Source organism: Lepeophtheirus salmonis, chromosome 6, assembly GCF_016086655.4.
Source record: "Lepeophtheirus salmonis chromosome 6, UVic_Lsal_1.4, whole genome shotgun sequence".
Lineage (NCBI taxonomy): Eukaryota > Metazoa > Arthropoda > Copepoda > Siphonostomatoida > Caligidae > Lepeophtheirus > Lepeophtheirus salmonis.
In genome coordinates, this window is record NC_052136.2 from 39,911,458 (window position 1) to 39,932,423 (window position 20,966).

At 33.9% G+C, this 20,966-nt stretch overlaps 2 protein-coding genes across 3 annotated transcripts; both read left to right on the forward strand.

Annotated features, from left to right (window-relative positions):
• The first annotated feature begins 1,375 nt into the window (after positions 1-1,375).
• On the forward strand, positions 1,376-6,820 carry LOC121119381 (uncharacterized). The gene is made up of 7 exons (XM_040714034.2): positions 1,376-1,697; positions 2,788-3,331; positions 3,763-4,296; positions 4,354-4,561; positions 4,667-5,175; positions 5,507-5,695; positions 5,755-6,820. The coding sequence occupies exons 2-7, from the start codon at positions 2,897-2,899 to the stop codon at positions 6,262-6,264; spliced, it is 2,385 nt and encodes a 794-aa protein (XP_040569968.1). The 5' UTR covers positions 1,376-1,697; positions 2,788-2,896; the 3' UTR covers positions 6,265-6,820.
• Positions 6,821-9,234: 2,414 nt separating this feature from the next.
• Positions 9,235-12,998, forward strand: LOC139905759 (zinc finger MYM-type protein 1-like). Of its 2 annotated transcripts, none has more exons than XM_071889430.1 (2): positions 9,235-12,600; positions 12,661-12,851. In XM_071889430.1, exons 1-2 carry the CDS (start codon positions 10,099-10,101, stop codon positions 12,706-12,708), a joined length of 2,550 nt encoding a protein of 849 aa, XP_071745531.1. In that variant the 5' UTR covers positions 9,235-10,098; the 3' UTR covers positions 12,709-12,851. The 2 variants fall into 2 exon arrangements, with proteins under 2 accessions (XP_071745531.1, XP_071745530.1); XM_071889429.1 differs by having other exon boundaries at positions 9,240-12,600; positions 12,657-12,998.
• The last annotated feature ends 7,968 nt before the right edge of the window (positions 12,999-20,966 follow it).

Sequence of the window (20,966 nt, forward strand, 5' to 3'; positions counted from 1 at the left end):
TGAATTGAAAGAAATTAATGTTATATTTTTTTTTACATGTCCCTTTTTCAAAGATCATCAAAAATATATATATTGTCTTTTATATTAAAAAAACCCTTAAAGACAGTTCCTTGGTCAGATGGTATAATGTTCACGTATACTTAATCAGTGCAGCTCCATCCTACTAATTAAAGGAACATTAAAAAATATATGTATACATATATTATATAGTCGCGGTCGTCCAAAATACATAAATCAACACTTTACTATGGAGCATAAGAGATATTATGTGGACCCCTTGACTCGAGTCTTTGTGGAGTCGAGTCAAGGGCATGATGCGTAAGCTAGGTGTTTTCAACCCTTCAAGAGATCTCTTTCCCACCTATCTCCCAAAGTATATATGGCGAAAGAAATTACCAAAGGGTAAAGTTTTTGATCATATTATTGAGATATATCCACTATAAGTGTCTGTACGAGTAAAGTGATTGAAAAGAAAACACGGATTAGTAACTATTGTTTCTCTGAACCTCTGATAATCAGACAAAAAAAATAAGGAGTTGAATACTGGATAATTAAAAGGTAAGAATAAATCATATTATTGCTTTCAAAGATTATATATTTTTTTGTCTCAATAGGTAAACTATATTGGATGTTTATCGGAAGAGGATATTATAGAAAAAATCTGCTTGTTATAATTGATATATATTTTAAACATCTATCTTAATTTACTTATTGAATATAAATATAACTTTAATATATATATCAAAAATTGTAATTTTATTTAAATCAGGGTGGTCGAAGTGGTCTTTAAAAAATATTTTGGGTTTATATTGAAAATATATTAATTAGTATTATTCATTCTTAGCTACTTCATTAATTCATACTCATTCAAATTAAAATAAGAAAATTAAACATTTGTTGTATCTAATTAATTAATTTCATATATCTATACTTTTCTATGTTACAGCATATTTAATATCTAATTGAGTCTATGGAAAAGGAGTTCTTGGTATAGAAAGAGAGAAAGAAAGGAAGAATAATTAGAAAGAGAAAGCGGTGGTAGTAAACTTGCCCAATTTGACAATTTGAAAAATGTTTTGTAGCTAGGAGAGTGATTTAGATAGTGCAGACGTTTCATTAAGTTAGCTACGAGCAGCAATGAGACGAAGGAAATAAACCCCAAACCCACTCAGGATCTAGGAAGGACATAGGCAGGAATGGCTCATTTTTCGATCCTCAGTGTGTTACTCTCCGTCATTTATGAACGCACATACTCCAGGTTAAACTTGTGACCATTTGCTCCAAGAATAATTAGAAAGAAAAAGTGGGGATAGTAGATTTTAGTAAACGTAACCGTTCTTTGTATTGATTGATTCACAACAACAAATAATATTTTAAGTTGTCAAATTGTACCTTTATATAAATAACAATAGTATATTATCATTTATAAATGGGATATTCAGTTAAACAGACTATGAAACATAGCGTTATTATTATAGACATAATCTATGTATAGAGCAACATTTATAAATTATTATAGTAATACTAATATTGTACGAGTGCCACATTTGTCTGCATAATTTACAGATATGACATAAAATCGTAAATCATAATATATAAACAATTTAGGCGTGTTTTTATAATATGAATATCCACATCGATACGAAAGTGCATGTGAATCGGCAACCGCAGTAGAGTCTCAGCTTTTCAGCAGCCGCGTATGTATCCATAAAGATATTTCTACCCTGTTCATAATATATTGTACTAGAGAGTAGAAAAATTTTAAACCTCATAAATGCATAAATATCTGTGTACATGTAATACCTTGTATAAACTAATTGTACAAGTTGCAACCTAAAAATACAATAAATAATTTTTATTAGCTGTTATGAGGATAATAATATAATTTAATATTATTCCATGGATAGTGCATATATTACAGGTATCAATTGAGACTATTTTGATGAAAATAATTAATTGATAAGTATTATGTGGTATTACAGATTAATGTTAAAATACTCACAGATTGTGGGCCTCAGCTACATATACATATTACTCGTAATGCAGAATTTTAATAGATAAAAAAAATTATAATATGAATGTATAGATGATAATTATTGAAATTATTAATGCTGTAGTTAAATAAAGTGCTATGAAACGTAGAAATCGCAACATGTACAGTCTGGTTATACAGGTTACAACTTGTACAAGATAAATGTAATTCAAAGCTACCCCAGGACTGAAACAGTAAACTCTATGTAGTAGACATCATTGATGGGGAATTAAGCAATTTAATAATAAATAATTAGCTATAAAATTCGAGTTGAATTCGTCACATACTGCTAAATAAATCATGTTTTACTTTATCAATTGATAAAAATAAATGTCTATATATATATATATATAACATTAACATAGGTATAATATTTTCATTCATTTGATAATATATTTTCTTATCAACCTAAGTCAGTCATTGGCTGCATTGTTTATTGTGAAGAGTTTTAGTTAAATGACGAAATTGTTCAAATAATTCCTGGACATGCAGGCTGAATTAGCTGGGTAAAACCCTAGAGTCCGTTTGGTAAAACTACAGCATCAAATGTTCTAAATAAAACCGCCGGAACTAGCTATAATTCACGTAGTATATAATTAAAAAGACCTGTAGCAGCTGTTGCACCTAACAAGCCAAACATAAAAATATATAAATAAGTGACAACGACGAGCTGTTTATTTATCGTATTTTTATCTTAAATAAAAAGAAGGTTCACCTTCACTGCATGAATCTCTCGCTAGTAGTCTATTTTTCAGTTTGTTGTACACAGTAAGAGAGAAGTGAGCCTCTGAGTGAACGACGTTGTTATTAAGTAAATAGGAGGAAGAAGAAGAATAAAAATAAGGCAGAAGCTGAGGAAGAAAAATGAATTTTCTAAAGAAGAAAGCGAAGAATGTAATGTCTCATATAAAGATGGAAGATCCCTACGCTACATCAACTTTCCTTCATGGCTACATCCTCCTCGATATATTTGAAGCCACAGATCTCCCTGACATGGAGGGATGGCTCGCAAAAGTTGTGGACAACAAGGATTTAACGGACGCATTCGTGGACGTGAAGCTTGGAAAGGCCAAACTAGCCAAGACGTCTGTTATCCTCAATTCGCTTTTCCCCGTATGGAATGAATCATATCGTGTGGAGGTGTGTCATTTTGCTGAAGAGCTTGTCTTTGAGATCCGGGACAAGGATCATGCCTACTCTGAGTTCATTGGGGAAGTGCGTCTGTCTACGAGAGAACTCCTTAATGGAGACACACGAGAGGGTTGGTTCCCCATTATGAAGAAGAATGGAAATCCACAGGCAATTTAATCACAGCGAATATGATCCTAGCAGGAACTCCTTTATTCACTAGGCTCATGTTTGGCAAGCAATTATTTTAAAGTTATTGATCATTGGGGGTTTTTCTGAGATCACATTTTCTATTCAACTCTACGTATCACTTGATAAACATTTGAATTAAGCATTGATGAATGGCAAATGCATATTGCATGTGTCTGTGTCACATCATCTGAAAAATTTATCAATTCCCCCAATAACATTTCAACTTGTTGATATACTTTATATTTCACCACAATTTTTTCTTTTAATTTTTTCTGTGTGTGACTAAGCAAATCCCAATTAGCCTTATGTTAGTGTATTATACTTTTTTTAAATAGTGATTTATAGATTGATGATAATTATTTACAGAGAGCATACTGCTATTTTCATATTCAATTATTGATTAAACACAGGGTGAAGCGCAATTAAGATTCCGGGTTGTTTACATATCAAAGATCTGTATTAATAAAACCTATGAGGTGGATTCATATTTTCCTCTTCAAAGTAATTGTAACGTAACTTTTTATCAAGATGCTCATTGCTATCAAGACATGCCTGTTTTTGCTAATTTAATGGGTCCTGATGGTGTGAAGTATGAGCCAAGATCTTGTTGGACGGATGTGTTTCACTCCATTGTCAGTGCACAAAAAATTATTTGTATTACTGGATGGGCAGTATGGCATAAATTAGAGCTCTTCAGAGGATTTGACAAGGAGGATATCTATAATGGAACCTTAGGAGATTTGCTTCTCAGAAAGGCAGAAGAAGGAGTTAAAGTATATGTGATGGTTTGGTCGGAAAAAACTTCTGGAGATATTATTGGACAGAAGGGTGTTATGGGTACTCATGACATGGAGACCTATAACTTTTTCAAGAATACAAAAGTTAATTGTGCCTTAGCTCCAAGAGAGTTGGGGTCTATCAATGAGTTAACTGATGTTTTGCAGGTTTGTTATCTGTAATTATTGTCGTTTTTTATTAGGTAATTTATCTTTTATTGTTAGAACGAGTTTGCGACTGGTGCATATACTCATCATCAAAAAACTATCATTTGCGATTTCGAGCAATATAGGCTAATCGCTTATGTTGGTGGACTTGATTTAACCGGAGGACGTTGGGACACACCTGATCATGAATTGTACTCAACTCTGACTAATGAACATAGCGAGGATTTTAGAAATTCGAATGCAGGAACTGTGCCACCATCACAGGGTTAGTAATGTTTGACGTTATTGCAATGTATTAATCTTACTTTGAACGCTGTGTTCAGTTACTTTAAGAAATTGTCTTGTAATGGCTCTTTTATTTTCTCTATAGGTCCACGTGAACCTTGGCATGATATCCATTGTAAGGTTGAGGGCCCAATTGCTCATGATGTTTTTATCAATTTTTATGAAAGATGGATGCAACAAGGTACAAAGTATGGGGATCTTGAGCCCATTGATACCAGGGACATTAATATAAATGCTCCAGCTCCATATGTGGACCCTGCCAAAGTTTGGAACTGTCAGCTCTTTCGTAGTATAACATCGGATTCAGCAAAATTCGACCCTTCAAGAACAGAGGTTATGAATAGTAAAAAAGGTCGCTTAGTGGAGGCAAGCATTGCACAAGCATATATTCAAATGATTCGTAATGCTGAGAACTTTTTATACTTTGAGAATCAATATTTCCTTGGATCTGCATATGCCTGGAAGTCAAATGATGATGTTAACTGCCATCATGTTATTCCAAGAGAGATTGCTCAAAAAGTAGTTGATAAAATCTATGCTGGTGAAAGATTTTGTGCCTATATTGTCATGCCCATGTTTCCAGAGGGGGATCCTGTAAGTTTGTTTAGTCATTTATTGTGTTGTTCTAATATTAGAATGTCGTAAATTAATGTAATTTTTTACTTTTTTAAATTTCATAATACTCTTTCATTTATAAGTAAGACATATTTTTATCCTTTAGAATGAAAGTAATTTTACATTCTTTTAGATACTTAAGAGGGGTGCTTATTTTAATGAGTCTTCCCGCTCATTGCTTTCTACATGTATGCAAATGTTTTAAATTAATTCTATTTAACTTTTCCTATTTAATTATCCTTGATGATTAATTAATTGTTATCTCTTTGTATATGAATATTTCCTAATGATTATTGATTTTAATCTATAGGCTTCAGCTCCAATTCAAGAAATTTTGTATTGGCAAGCACGTACAATTGAAATGATGTATGGTCGTGTTGGTGAAGCTCTCCAACATGCACAACTACCCGATCATTTAGGAACCCATCCAACAGATTGGCTTCTTATCATGTGTCCAGGAAAAAGAGAGCTTCCTGGACCTCATCTAGATAACTTAGATGTAATTCAGTATTACGATATGATCATATGGGTGTATAATAAAATTATCTATTTATTTAGCCTCCAACAGAAACAATGGCATCTAAATTTAGAAAGACACTACGTTTCCCGATTTACGTTCATTCCAAAATGTTTATTGTCGACGATGTATATATACTGATTGGGAGTGCCAACATTAATCAACGTTCAATGGCTGGTACTCGTGACACTGAAATTGCAGTTGGATGCTGGCAGCCAGCTTACAATCCACAAAGTCCATATGGAGATGTTCACATGTTCAGAATGTCACTTTGGAACGAACATTTAAAAACCAGGGAGGATATTTTTGTAAATCCAGGCACGCTAGAGTGTGTAACTCGAGTCAAGGAAATGGTTTTATACAACTGGCAAGTGTATAAAGGAGATGTGCTTCAGGATACACCAGGCCAACTTTTGGCTTATCCCTTAAATATTCTCTCAGATGGAACCATTGAGCTCTTGGAGGACTGTAAGACTTTCCCTGACTTTGGTTCTGGTGCTAAAATTACGGGTAAAGTTAGTGCAATGATCCCTCAAAAAGTAACAACCTAAATTTAAGACTGTTACAAAGAAGCACAAAAATTGCCATGAACGAACAATGGAATCCTATTCAAATCTTTTATAAGTTATTATTACTTTTTCTTTGACTAAAAAAACAAAAAAATATTAACTTTATCAAAGTTGTTACTTATTGTATTATTTCAAATTTTAAAGAAACATTTTATTCTTCAAATTTTACGTATATAGAGACCGTTGTGATTGACTAATCTCTATGAAAATTATTATTATAAAATAGTTTTCACCGCTTCGATAAATTGTAGGTGCATAATAAGTTTGTGATATTCATTCTATAATGCTACAAACTCATCTTATTAAGTTGCTTGAAAACAAAATAAAATCTTTGTCTGTTTCATAAATTTAACATAAAATTAAATAATATGTAATTTCATGTACTCTTAAGGTGTTCAATGTCTGCTTTAACAATCATTGTTATGAAATAAGATATGGTTCTTTAAAAAAAAAAGTATTATTTGAGGCTTATAAAATTTATTATTTGTATGAATAAACGTTAATTCATGTTTTAGATAAATAGATTATTAAATATAAAGAGTGCGGGATGTCATTTTTCCGCGTTAAAGTTATTTAATTATAGTATTATCTAGGTTAGGGATACAAAAAATCAGATGACAAATGATATTTTGCTTTCACGTGCTATATTTAGATCGACCAGGTCTTAAACCACATGACTGACCAATTCACTGTAGGATCCTCCGAAGAGGTTATGGGAACTACAGACCAAATTATCCAGCTGTTCAGATCATGCGTCTGATTACAAGAATATGACCCCATATCTCTTCAAGCACAGGGGAAAAGTTGAACTCGAAGCCTACTATAAGGTTTGGGGGAGGGTGTAATTGTAGAAATTGAAAGCCAAGTCGCCTGAGGGAAATTATTGTGGGCTCTGAATAGCTCCAGCATTCCAAAGCTCAAAAGTTATGGTTGGATAACTTTGCCTCTTTTAAAGTAAGTACTTCTAATGCCATCCTCACTTGATCTCAAACCTCCTCTGGACTACAGTGTTTGGAGCTTTTTGGAGGCCAAGGTTGTTTATGACCTTTTACATGTAACGCTATGTGGAAGAACTAAATGCAAGCATCATGGAGTTAAAAATCCAAAAATTATAATTAGAAAAATTTCAAATATTAAGTTTTTTGGGGGGAAAAATCAAAAATCCACAGCTATTAACAAAAAATTGAATTTTTCGAAAATAATACTTCTATACCCTATAAAATATTGAAATTTTAAGTGAAATCGTTTAACAAAAGAAGAATGTTAAATAACTGTACTATAATACGCTTTTCATTTTGTAGCTTCGGTTGAACTGATGATGCGTTTATTAAATCATTTGAAAAAAATGAATTGCTTTACAGTATACAGTTAATCCTTGCTTCTCTCTATCTCCATATTTGTTAACACCAGCAAGATACCACTTTAAAACTATTATTGAGCTAATAGCTAGAAATCGTAAATATTTATCAAACTATTAAAGTTTATATGTGGCTTGAAAAATAATTATCCAATTATTTTATTGAATTATTATTTCCTCCAACGAAGTTAAACGGAGGTCAGGGCGTCCATTGAAGGTAGACTGGTTGTCCTCCATCATCCAAATCAATGAATTTTTGTCTTTATGACCTAAAAGTGATTGCTTAGAGAAATAAATTTCAAATGGAAAATAGCCCCTTGAGTTTTATTTTTGTCTTGGGTTGTTTGTAAACAGCAGTACAGACCGATTTTGGTAAACCATTGTAGGAAAATTGTAAATGGTCATGAAATTTGAGACGTCAAGGTCACATTTAAAGTTCAGATACATAATTGAAATGAATGTTAATTTTTAGGAGAAATTATTTTAGGCAGAGGTTTGGGCTCTATCGAGTGCTTATTCTGGGGCGTCGACAGGGGTGGGGGGAAGCAGAGTGTTTATTTCCCTAAAAAAGATGCCAAAACTATAAAAATTGATCTTATATATTTATTTTTACAATTTCAGTTGTAATTTAAGTTTTATATAACTTATGTATCAAAAATATATTAACTTCAACTGATTTCATAATCTTTTAAAGCATTTATCTTTAAAATTATGAAAATAATTGAAATATAATTTATTTGTTGACATAGGGCAAATAAACGAAAATATAAATTTAATTTATCTAATCAGATTCATAATTTACTTTATCATTATAAATATTGATTTAGTATCTGATGATAACTTTTGTTTATTTTCTTTAAAATTATATTTTCGAAGTTGATATAGTAAAGGGTCACTGCTTGTTAGAAGATGGTGAATCTGTTCTGTAAGGCTGTTAATTCTTAAGATATTTGTTATATGATCAATCACATATGTTTTATAGATATAACTTTTTTAAATTACGCATAACAAAAACAAAAAACTTAATATGGAATCCGTTGAACGCCAAAGGCGGGAGTTCCACCCAAATATATATATGTACGTTCATTTCTATAGTCAAGACACAAATTTCGACACACTTAAATCTTAGCTATCTCAATTTTAGTTATGGATGATACCTCCTAGATCAGGGGTTTTTAACTTGGGTTCAATCGAAACCCAAGGGTTCGCTAAGACACTCTAAGGGGTTCGGCAAGCCCTCTGCCTCCACTGACGTGACTTTCAACCGGGCGACCAACTTTCAGTGCGAGTGTGCCGCAACACTGTTGCATCGCTCAGAGTGGAGGATACCAATATGAAAAAACAATCGGGGTGCCCTGCTGTGAGATTAAAAAATATTTTCTCCGTGTTAGATTACAAATATTTAGTTACTCAGTAAAAATGTGTTACACAAAATAAATACAGCTCATTCGCGTTATTTTGATGTTACGCTCCGCTTGTCGATCATTGGTTGTATGTGAGTCAGTATTGCGCTTTGTCCGCTTCAGCGGACCCCAAAAAAAAAACCCTTACTCAACCGTCCACCAATCATATAGGTATGTAAATATAGATGAATTAAGTCATAGTTAATTATTAAAATCTATTATATATATGTAACTTATGACCAACTCATAATAGTACTGAGTCATTATAATAAAATTACATATTTGTAGCACGCCCACCCAAAAGGAAGCTAGATAATTTTTCTCAAAATTGAACATGGAATACATTTTCCAACAAATTATAGTTCATTTAAATGAAAAAATGATTCTGATTAATCCTTTGGAGGCACCACAAATTGTACTTAAAGTAGCCAAAATTCACCGGCACATTTATAGAATTAGTAAATTAATAAATTATATCTCTAAGACAATATTGGGGCCAAATTAAGTCAGATAGATAAAACGGAGGTTTTAAACTACAGTTAACACTCTCGGGTATCTCAATTCATCGCAGAAATTTGAATTCAAATCCTGTAATTTACCGTAATATCTCTTTCAAATATTGCCTGTCATTTTATAAATATAAATGATTGAACCTTTGAATATAAAACGCGTTTTCCGCTTCCCGTGATACATTTCTGATAATTAATAAATTACTGCAATTATTTCAAGAGTACTTTACAGCCAAAAATAAAAAACAAAGACGCACACAACATTTTTCGTATGGATTTAAAGTACTTCACATTGAGTGGATATTTGAGTTAGATATTACGTTTAACGTTACTGGTTGCAAATGTGAAGTACTTTACAGCCAAAAAAAAAAAAAAAAAAGACGCACACAACATTTTTCGTATGGAGTACTCTTGAAATATTTAAGAGCGTGAGAATTTGTTTCATTGAATACAAGATAAATTAAATTATTACTGCTTAAAAGGGACATAAATAATAGTTATGTACTTTTTAGAGTGGATTGTTGCAGTAATTTATTAATTATCAGAAATGTATCACGGGAAGCGGAAAACGCATTTTAACAGAGAGTTGGTGATTTGTTCTATCTGTCAGAAGGAAATACAGAAGGACAACTTTAATGATCACAAAGTTAAACTCCATAAGAATGACCCCAGCTGCAAGTATCAAGTGAAAATTGATCATAAGAAGCAGAAAACATTGAACTTTGCTGTTAAGAAAACTTCCTCTGCTACATCCTCATCCTCAGTCACTGCCTCCTCCTGTCCCGATGACCCTGCTCCAGTTGAGGCCTTACTGCCTGAACCAAGATCTGAAAAGTCCGTTTCTGCTGAAGAGAAAGTTACTGCAGACACAGAAAATAATGGCGACTCATCAAATTACCCCAGCGGACGGATTTCTCATGGAATAAGACTTCCTAATCTCGATATCGGACCAATCTTCTCTCCCGAGCAGCTCTCTGTAGTCAACAACAACAATATTCCCTCTGCAGAGGACTCTGAGACTAGCGACAATGTCCAGGGAGGTGAGAAGAGCAAGACTGAGGAGATGGAGTTTGTGGACGGAGGCCCAGAGTACCCTGTCGTCTTCACGAGCCAGCTGGGTGACCCGATACTTACCGGGCGGGAGCCAAAGCGGAAGGACATCCAGACCAGAACCAGAGTGGAGACTGAGCGGGAAACTGTGCCTAAAGTCGAGAGAGATCATCCTCTACAGCCCAAGTTACAAACATACAGTCCTCAGATAGATGACAAATACTCCAGAGACTTTCAATATGATTGGTTCCGTAAGTTCCCGTGGCTAGAATATGACGAGGTTGAAAAGTCAGCCAAGTGTTTCGCCTGTTCCAAATTTTCCATTTCCAACCTTGGGAAATTTGAGTTCAAAACATGGAAAAACAGTTCCTCGTTGAAAGTTCATTCTAACAACAAAAAACACAAACTGTCGATGGAAAAGTGGATCAATTTCCTCACATCAAAGAGAAAGAATACCTCGGTTCTCGGCCATGTTCAGTCTCAACATGCTGAGGAAGTCGTGAAGTGGCGAGCTTATTTGAGGTATCTTTTCCAAACTGTTGGGTTCCTCGCAAAGCAAGGATTGGCTTTTAGGGGCGATTCCGAAACAAGAGAAAAGTTGACGGAATCTAATGAAAACAATCGAGGAAACTTCTTGGAGCTTTTGTCCCTGCGTTCACACGACAATCATATTCTCAAAGATAAACTGGAGGCCGAAGTCAAAAAATTTGGTTCAGCTGGGGCAGGTTTTGCCAAATGGACTTCACCTGACATCCAAAATGAGCTGATAGAGATTATAGCATCCAAAGTGACGGAAAATATAATTGAAGATGTCAAGACTTGTGCCGGCGATGATGACTACTGGTTCTCTGTGATTGTTGATGAGACATCAGATATGTCAAACACGGAGCAGTTCAGTCTGTCACTGGGATATCTGACGAGTGAAGGCATCAAGAAAGAGAGCTTCCTCAAGTTTGTAAAAGTTACCCAGACTGACGGCAAATATTTGTTTGAGAAGCTTCACGAGGCTGTCAAGGATCTCGGCCTTAACCCCGCCCGCACTGTCTCCCTGGCCGCGGACGGTGCCTCCAACATATCCGGCATCAAGAAGGGTCTTGCCGCCAGGTGGAAGGAAGCAGCCCCACTGTGTGTCTACATCCACTGCTACGCCCATGTCCTCAATCTTGTAGTCAAGGATCTTCTCTCAGATATAACCCTGTTGAGAAATACAATGGGGACAGTACAAATTTTATACAACTTCATTGAAGGGTCACCAAAGAGGTCAGCAATCTACAAGTCGGTGAAGATAACAAGTAAAGATGAGGAGCATGCCAAGGTGATGACCCTGAAGAACCAGTCTGCTACCCGCTGGAGTCTCCGCTACGATGCTGTACACGCTGTATCTCTAGGGATGGTCAGAATCATGAAGACCCTCATAATAATGAGAAAAGATAAAGATACATTGTCGAGTTCAACAGCAACTTCTCTGCTCAACAGCATCTTTAGTCACGAATTTGTTTTCGGCATTGAACTGTTGAAGACACTCCTCAGACACACATCTAGCTTGTCAGATGAACTTCAAGGCAGAAAGGTTGACCTAACAAAGGCCCGGAAACACGTCAACCTAGTGATTAGGACTCTTGAAGATCTTAAGAATGAGAAAATCTTTGAATCAATCTGGAAACTTGCTGAGTTGAAGTCGTCTGAGATGAAATCAGTATTTGACCAGGAGGACTCAATTGATTTGGAATTCAAGGAGGCGAAGATTCCAAGGAGAATAAAGTGGAAAGGAACAACTGAATCCTACTTCCGTGAAACACATTTCGATGTTGCAATCAATAAGATTGTATTAGAGCTTGAGAGCAGATTTGCCACCGACGATACAAACATCACAATGGATCTCATTGCAATCGTCAATGACAGTGAAGTGGAGACCTGTGTCATTGAGCGTGTCGCCAAGCACTACAGACTTGAACTCGAGCAGCTCCAGTCAGACCATGCAATCTTCCAGCAATTCAAGGTTAATATTATAATGTTTCATTTTGCATTATATGTTTAAAATTTATGTTTCTCTAGGCAGATATTGACACAGAAGACATGGTTTCGTCACAAATTGCTGCGGAGTTAATAAGCTCGGGAGTGTTCCGCCTGATGCCGGAGCTATACAAGGTGATCGTTATCCTGGCCTCAATGCCCATCAGCAGCTGTGAGGCGGAGCGGTCATTCTCCTGTCTCAGAAGGCTCAAGAACCACATGAGGACCACCATGGACCAGGAGAGGCTCTCCTCCCTCACCCTCTTGAACATGGACAGGGTGATGGTGGACAAGGTGCTCCATGAAGACATGGACAGTTTGATTGACACCTTTGCGTCAAGGAAAGAGAGGAAAAACTTCTTCTTCTAATCATGATAAAGAACACATGCATTTTTTTTCATTTTTTTTTTCAAACACATCACCACGTATACATGCGAGTTAAGAACATCAAGACTTGTGAACATAATTTATTTTCTGTCGATGTAACCGTTTCATGGTATATTATAATCTCGTTCATTATCTTCATCCGTTATTATTTTAAAAATATTTAAGGAGGTTTAAATTGTTTGACTTAATTGTATAGTTCAAAATTTTTCTCTCATTCTTGCACCGTGCATTTTATACTCCATTATACTCCTTCCTTTATGAATAGGTCGGCATTGACTTTCCGTCTAGAGTTTTTCCTTTTCCTTTTATTTTTCCCAATGTTTGTTTGAAGAAAATAATGGTCAGACAGTCCATTGGACGATATTCTTGCAAGATTTAATCTATGCTGTAGCATTTGCCCTGTTTAAATATTCCACGTTCACCACTGAAAATCAACCGTTCACCCTTGTAAAGCGGACCGAAAAATCTTCAAAAAAGAGAGTGGTCCGACGAATACGTAATATAGATTTACGAGTATGAAGGAACGTGATGGGAGTCAGTGTCCTCAATACATGATTTGCACTACGAATATGATCCATTTTTGTCTAGCAACAGCAAACTGAAGGAACACTTCCAAAAGCTGCTCGGAGATGGGAAATACAAGAACACAGCACTTGCTGAATTCAAGGTGAAGAGAGCTCGATTTGATGATAAGGCTACTCTACCTGTTCTCGGCTTTATACCTCTCGACAAACCAATCCCCACAGCATCGTACGAAGCTGCTTACCTCATCACAAAGCAGGACAAAGCCACACCATTGGTGAAAACATTTGCAAAACCAGCTGCGTTAAAGATGGTGAATATCATGCTGGGAAAAGCTGCAGAAAATAATTTATCACAAACTGTTTGAAACAACATATCTTTGTGAGAAATCCTTTTTGAGGATTGTCGAGATAAAAACAAAAAAAAGGAACATAATCTGTTGAGAAACCTTTATGAGAGTTGTACTTGCCAAGGTGATACCACGCATTTCTGAAATTGTGTCTGAAAGGCAACAGCAAAAGACATATGGATTGGCAGCAAATATTCATTTTTGGGTGAAAATCATGTTTTCTTGGTATTGTTCTTTGATGACAGTGGTTTTTGGTTGTATCTGATGCATGGTTCTTTTTTTGCACAAATAAAATATATACATATGTTCTGAATAAATCATATTTTATTTTTCCAATCACGAAGAGGTTCGGTGGATGCACTGATGAAGTTTGCCGGGTTCAGGACCATCAATATGGTTAAGAACCACTGCTCTGGATTGTTCTATCTTGCAGTACACTATCAAGCAAAATCCTTATTTTGGAAAAATGCGCAAATATGCACAGGTCATTAATGATGTATCTAACTAACGTATTGAGTTTTTTTTTTGTGCACACTTGTTTTTCTGTACTAAAACGTTAGGTATATAAATAATTTTATGTATTTAAATCATAAAATTAGTAAACATTTCAAAAAAAAATTTTTATACAAATATAAAACTGAAAAAAAAAATACTGTAAAATAGTTACCTTTAACTAATGCATTTACCTATTTTTATTTAAAATTGTGTACGAACCTCTAAATAGTCTTCAAACTTTAACTTGATTATAGTATATTATTGGTATATTCTCATACGTATAATATACTCACAAATTAAGTTATAAAAAACCATATTACTGTTCTTTAAATTGTTTATTATCGTCTGAATAGCAAAATATTGACACATTTTTATTAGATGTAAACAAAAAAAAAAAAACTTAATTCAACAATATTAATATTCTGGGATTTTGTCCATTTTTTCTGTAAAATAAATCACTGTCCAACGAGGACTTAACTCCACTACAAATCCTAAAGGTTACCTTCTGTTTTTTATGAGCACAAGCTAATGTTCAATCAGGTTTTGACATTAATTGAATGAAGTTTACTACTCTGAAGTTAAATAATACTGACAACAGTCATGAAAATGATTTTTTTTTACATCAGATTACCAATTCCAAAAAAAAAAAAAAAACAACGGGCTTGCAAAATAAATCTACGATATGCACACTTCCAATATCTGTATTTTTTTTAATTATTTTTTTTGCTGCTATATCATAATTCTAAATTTTGACAATGTGAGGTAGGTTACCACTGTTGAGAAATCATTATTATCTTTTTTGGGGGGAAGGGGGCTTGAAATTAAATTTCAATTATTAAATTTTTTAGAAATTTAAAAAAAAATCCACAGCTATTCACAAAAAATTTAACTTTTTAGAAAAAGAAATTAAAATTTTAAATATTTTGGGAAAAAAAAATTCAAAAATTTATGGTTATTCTCCTAAAATTATTTTTGAAGAAAAACAAATTTAAAAATCCATAGCTATTCACAGAAAATTGAATTTTTCCATAAAAATTGGAAAAATTAAATTTCAAATATTTGAACTTTTTGAAAATATTAAATTCAAATATTTGAACTTTTTGAAAATATTAAATTTTTTAGTAAAAAGCAAAATTCCTTAATCTGAGGTGGGTTTCAGCCCCTCCAGCCCATCCTATGCGGACACCCCTGATACTTAATAAATAATATCATAGTGTGGACTTTGATTCCTATATGACATATGACATTTATATACTGTTATTTATATAAACAAGATTATATATGTCAGGTATGTATGCTCGGCTCAAGTTTATAACAACACTTAATCGCATTTATAAATGTATTTCAATTTTATTTTTAGACTGTCGAGCGAATTTTTAGATATAAGTAATGGGAAATTTTAAATAATTTATTTGTAAATTTCTCAAAATATGAATAGAAATTGGACGAATAATATCTATTATTGCCTTTGAAGGGAGCAACACAGCAAAGAATATATATTTTTCGAGAAAATAGAGAGTTGTGAACTTCTAAGACAACGATTTGGCTCAAACAAGGCCTTCTAAAATCTAATTGATTATGTCTCACTCTCCAAATTTAAATCCCCAAAAGTCAGAAGTCAAAGAAACAACACTTCAGAAATGTATAAAAAAACAGTAAGATTGTATTTTTGGATATTAAAAGAGTTATTTGATCCTTAGAGAATCCGCGACGATGAAATTTGACCTATCTTGGGGCCCAGCCGTTCACCTGTACAACTTGTGTTTAGGGGTGTGTTATAGCAAATTATAAAAAGGTCATAAATGCTTAGAAACGCGGTGGTAGTGGAGTTTAAACTCCTTTAGGGCTCAGTGCATCACCTGTACAACCTGCGGGATGGGGATATTTAATGGGATATTTCAAGACAAGTTTCTTCATCATCCATATATATTATCGTCCTAATATATTATAAATAGCTACGAAATTGCTCACGATAATAATGTCTTTCAATAAAATTACTCACAATTATATTGCTTCACCATGATGATATTACACACAGTAATTTTGTCGCAAAATTATAATATACACGTCAATTTTACCACGTAACGATTTTGTCTGCAAACTTTTACCACAATCATTTTACGGTGAACTACTACTGTGTTGTGCTTATACATATAATGTTTATTAAGTAATATAAATATTTTTCTTCAAAGAACACTCAATAATTTATCTATATGACATATATAGCATATGAACAATACGTATTATCATAATATCATTTTAAATTGAACTAAAATATCCAATCGTGTATATCAATAAATGTAATATCATTTTTCGGCCAATTGTCCCAAATAGTCCTTCGGCAAAATGTCTGTTCGGTAAATTGTCCTTCGACGTAATGTCCTCTCTGGCAAATTTTCCTTCGGAAAAAATATTTTCGCCCAAATGTCCGCCCACTGTGAGCAAGCTATTCGCTTTGTATCACTTCCTTATGCGTTTGAGTTACGGCCCAAAACATTCAAAATTTAATACAATATTTGGGTGAAGAACTATACAAGGGCGATATATTTTGTTGGCATACAAACCTCGTATGCCCTCTTGTAGTCCTGTGAATTGCAGAAATCGCTCTGGAACTAACTGGGTTACACTTTTTTCACTTCCAAGGGACGAATTCCTTGGAGGGTAATGGGTACTAAAAATGAAAAGAAATGTTTGGAAACCTTCAGATAATTCTCGATTGTGCTTTAAACACATTGAAAAAAATATTATTCATAAAGAATTCCAATAGTAAGAAATGCCGTCACTCTCAAGCCATTCCAACATTGTTTAAACATCTAAAATCTAAAGTTCCAAGGCTCACCAAAAACTCCAACTAACATATTTTCATTCCGAAGAACAAAAGCAAAATTTAATAATTAAGGACATCTCAAGCAACTTTTTTAAATCAAATTTCAGGTAAAAAGATCTCCTCAATTTCAGGATCCTACATACTTTACTCCTTATTTGGGACTTCTACTTCCGAAAATGGAGAAATAGACTTAGTGGCCACAAATTTAATTCCATCAACAATAGAAGATGAAACTTTTGCATTGTTTAATTTATCTTTACAAATAATAATAGCTTTATATGTATTACCAGATATTTTTTTGTGGTAAAATATCTTAAGGACTTTAATTTCAACCTAAAAATCCAACTTGGAGTACATGAAGCAGAAATAAAGGAATTAAAGAAGAAGTTGAAGGAGAAAGATGTCAAAATTCGGGACGCAGACTCAAAGTTTAAGTCTTTAAAAATATGCATCTCTTCAGTGTTTAGCCAGACCAGATACAAAATTTAAGTTGCGAGTCTTCACATTCCAAAATTCAATAAGTTAAGATTCGTTCAGGTACTATATGTTGTTAAATCGATGTCGGAGTAATTCCAGCCTATATGTCCTTGATATATCCGGAGTGAGATTTGTGTTTATTTTCTTCCTCCCACGGCTGCTTGCATCTAATCTAATGAAACGACATGACAACTTAACTGGTCTTTTCCTATGCATTCTTTAAAGTGTGAGGGTGAACACGTTAATTTTTAATTTTTTAATTTTACATACTGGCATGTCCTATTTTTATGCATTACTTTTTAAACTTAACCATATCTATAGATATGTAGTTTGTAAAGAAAAAACTACCTATAGACATTAGGAAAGGAAAAACAGTTTATCTTCTTTTTTGTTCATTATATAATCGGTCGTCCAGGTGTTAACTTCTCTCTCTGATGTATGCATTATTGCCTATCTTTGCTGTAAATTGTTTTAAAAATGCATAAAAAATAAATATTTATTAACTGAAATATAATGACGATATTTTCCTTGCATTAATACTATTTTAAATGAAAAAGGTTCTCCTCTTTATACCATCATATAACAGGAACCCAGTCTTGTGGTTGCTCAACTTTTTAATTGTTTAGTTCACTTTAATCTTTCCTTTTTTTTAATGGAATCAAAGTAAATTAACAAATTTCTACCATCAAATAATACAAAAGTCGTCAAACTACGGCTTACATGCCATATCCTTTCTGACATGCCTTTTCGATGAAGCCCCACTCCATCAGCCCTTTTACCGAATAAACTGGGCCTTTGAAGTTTAGAGATATTCGAAATAATTTTGTATTGAAGGAGTGAATGTAGGTGATTTATATTTCATCGCAGAAGGTATTCCTATATTTTTGCATGGGATTATTTCTCCTTAATTTTTGACTTATTTCCATCTCTTTTCATTATTCAAAGACGTCCTTAGGTATAGAGCTTTAAAATATTCAAATTATTAAAATATGTAACATGTAAAGTATATCTAAAATAAAGTAGAGAGTACTCATCTATGTTTGTAAGTAAATATAAATATTGAGAGAAATCGAAGTACTTCATGAAAAAATTAGTAAACAATTAGAATATATTAAAAAAATTAAAATAAATAGAGGTTTGAGATAATTTATTTAAACGACTTTTTTGAATTTGTCATTGTATAACCGTTCATGAACGATTTTTTGAATAATGAACGATTGTCACTTTTGAACGATTGTCTGCAAGCAGTTGTTATTAACAAGGATCTTAATTCAAATGTATCATTTGTCTCGCTCTCGCCTACTCCTCGCACTCTTTTTTCATTACAAACTACTCAACTTTACCCATATCATGTGCAAGATTTTGTTCTTACTCTCCATCAGTAATGTAGCTTGCAATGATTAGTGGGGAAAATTAGGCAAAGTGTTTCAGGATAAGTATCAAGGAATATTGGGATGCTCTAGGAGTGGATTTCCTAGACCAAAAAAAGTGACATCTTGTTCTATCTTTACATATGATAATATATTGGACTATATCAATAAGTTTTACAGAGATGACAAAGCTTCTGGACCTGACAATATAAAAGGAAAAATATATACCCTATGTACTGAGTATATTGTTCCCTATTTACTTATGTTTGGATTAGAGATGGAAAAGAGGGGTATGCTTCCCTCAGCTCTAACTCGATGTAGGATTTCCCTCATCCCCAAAAAAGGTGATGGGACATCATTTAGTCATTGGAGGTCTTTGACAATACTTAATGAATCATACAGAATTTTAGCAGGTGTTTTAGCAAAACAAATCGAGCCTATACTTAACAAAAAACTGGGTTCAGAACAAAAAGGTTTTTTTAAAAAACGACATATTGCTGATATTTCACGAAATATTCAGACAACTATTAATTCCGTTAAAATGAGAAAAAAATTTGGAGCAATCATTGCGATTGACTTCAGCAAAGCTTTTGACTCGATAAACCATAATTTTATCCTACGTGCTGTAAAGAAGTACCTTCCAAGAAGTTTTTTTAATCCAATCCGTGCTCTCCTATTCAATGGAACTTCAACTATAGTGATTGATGGATTACAGAGTAACCATATAGTCTTGGGAAAAAGCCGTAGACAAGGATGTCCCGTATCTCCGTTACTGTTTGTGGCTGCAATGGAACAATTAAGTTGTACACTTATGCGGAAATATGGAGGTTTTGGTGTTTCCATAGGAAGTAAAAAAAACATTTAATTTACCTTTATGCAGATGATCTTACACTGATGGTAGAGGGAAATTCGGACAGACAAGTAATGAAAAGAATCGAGATTTTACTCTCCTATTTTGATAAATTTTCTCTATTTTCGGGGATGAAAATCAATGCGGAAAATACTTCCATTCTTCCTATTGGTAGATGGTGCGCTGGGCCTCCCATAATGATTGGAGGATGTAAAGTAGTTGAAAGAGTAAATATTTTAGGAATAGAATGGGAGAGAAATGAACCTTCTTTATCTAACTTTGTGAAGCTAAACTCTCAAGCCCACAGGTGGTGTCAGGCCTGGAGAGGATTTAACTTGCAAAAGAGAGTAGACCTATACAACACCAAATAAATTGCTCAAATGATTTACGTGGCCACAGCTATACCATCGGTAGGCGAGATGCTCTTAAAGGAAGAGGAAGGGTGGCTGTATATATTATTTGATAAAAGATACGTACCTGCCCTGAAGAGACCTCGGTCTCAACTAGGAGGAGGACTAGCACTACTTTCAAATATTTTACCAAAGATTTATATAAAGATTTTCATAGACCTCACGTTCAAACCTCAGTTGGAATGGAGGAGATTCATCACAGAGTCATCCGTCTACAATATGTTGATGTTTGGTACGGATTATTCCATCGATGCAGTGGCATTGCACTCCATGGAATGGGCAGCTGCACAAAAAATTATATGGAGTAAATCACCTATGTTTGATTCCAATAGTACAATTGATGTCATACGCCAAAATCCAAACAAGAAGCCATTCTTTAAGAACCTCCAAAAACAACCGAGGGAGCTGGAAACTAGGACGTTCTTACATTTCATGACATGAATCACGAATCTATTCTGAACACTGGAAGATTTTACTACCCTCTGCAAAGATCATCAAAGTGGCGTCTTCCGCTTACTCCTTGGTATTTGAAATTTAATTTTGAAGTTTTTAAATCTCCTGTTGCGTGTCTTATAACTAAGGAACATATATGGAGCTTAGGTCTTCCTCAAACATGGGAGAGGAGGATTATGTGCAGTGCCGTATGTCAGGAAGATTTTTCGGTC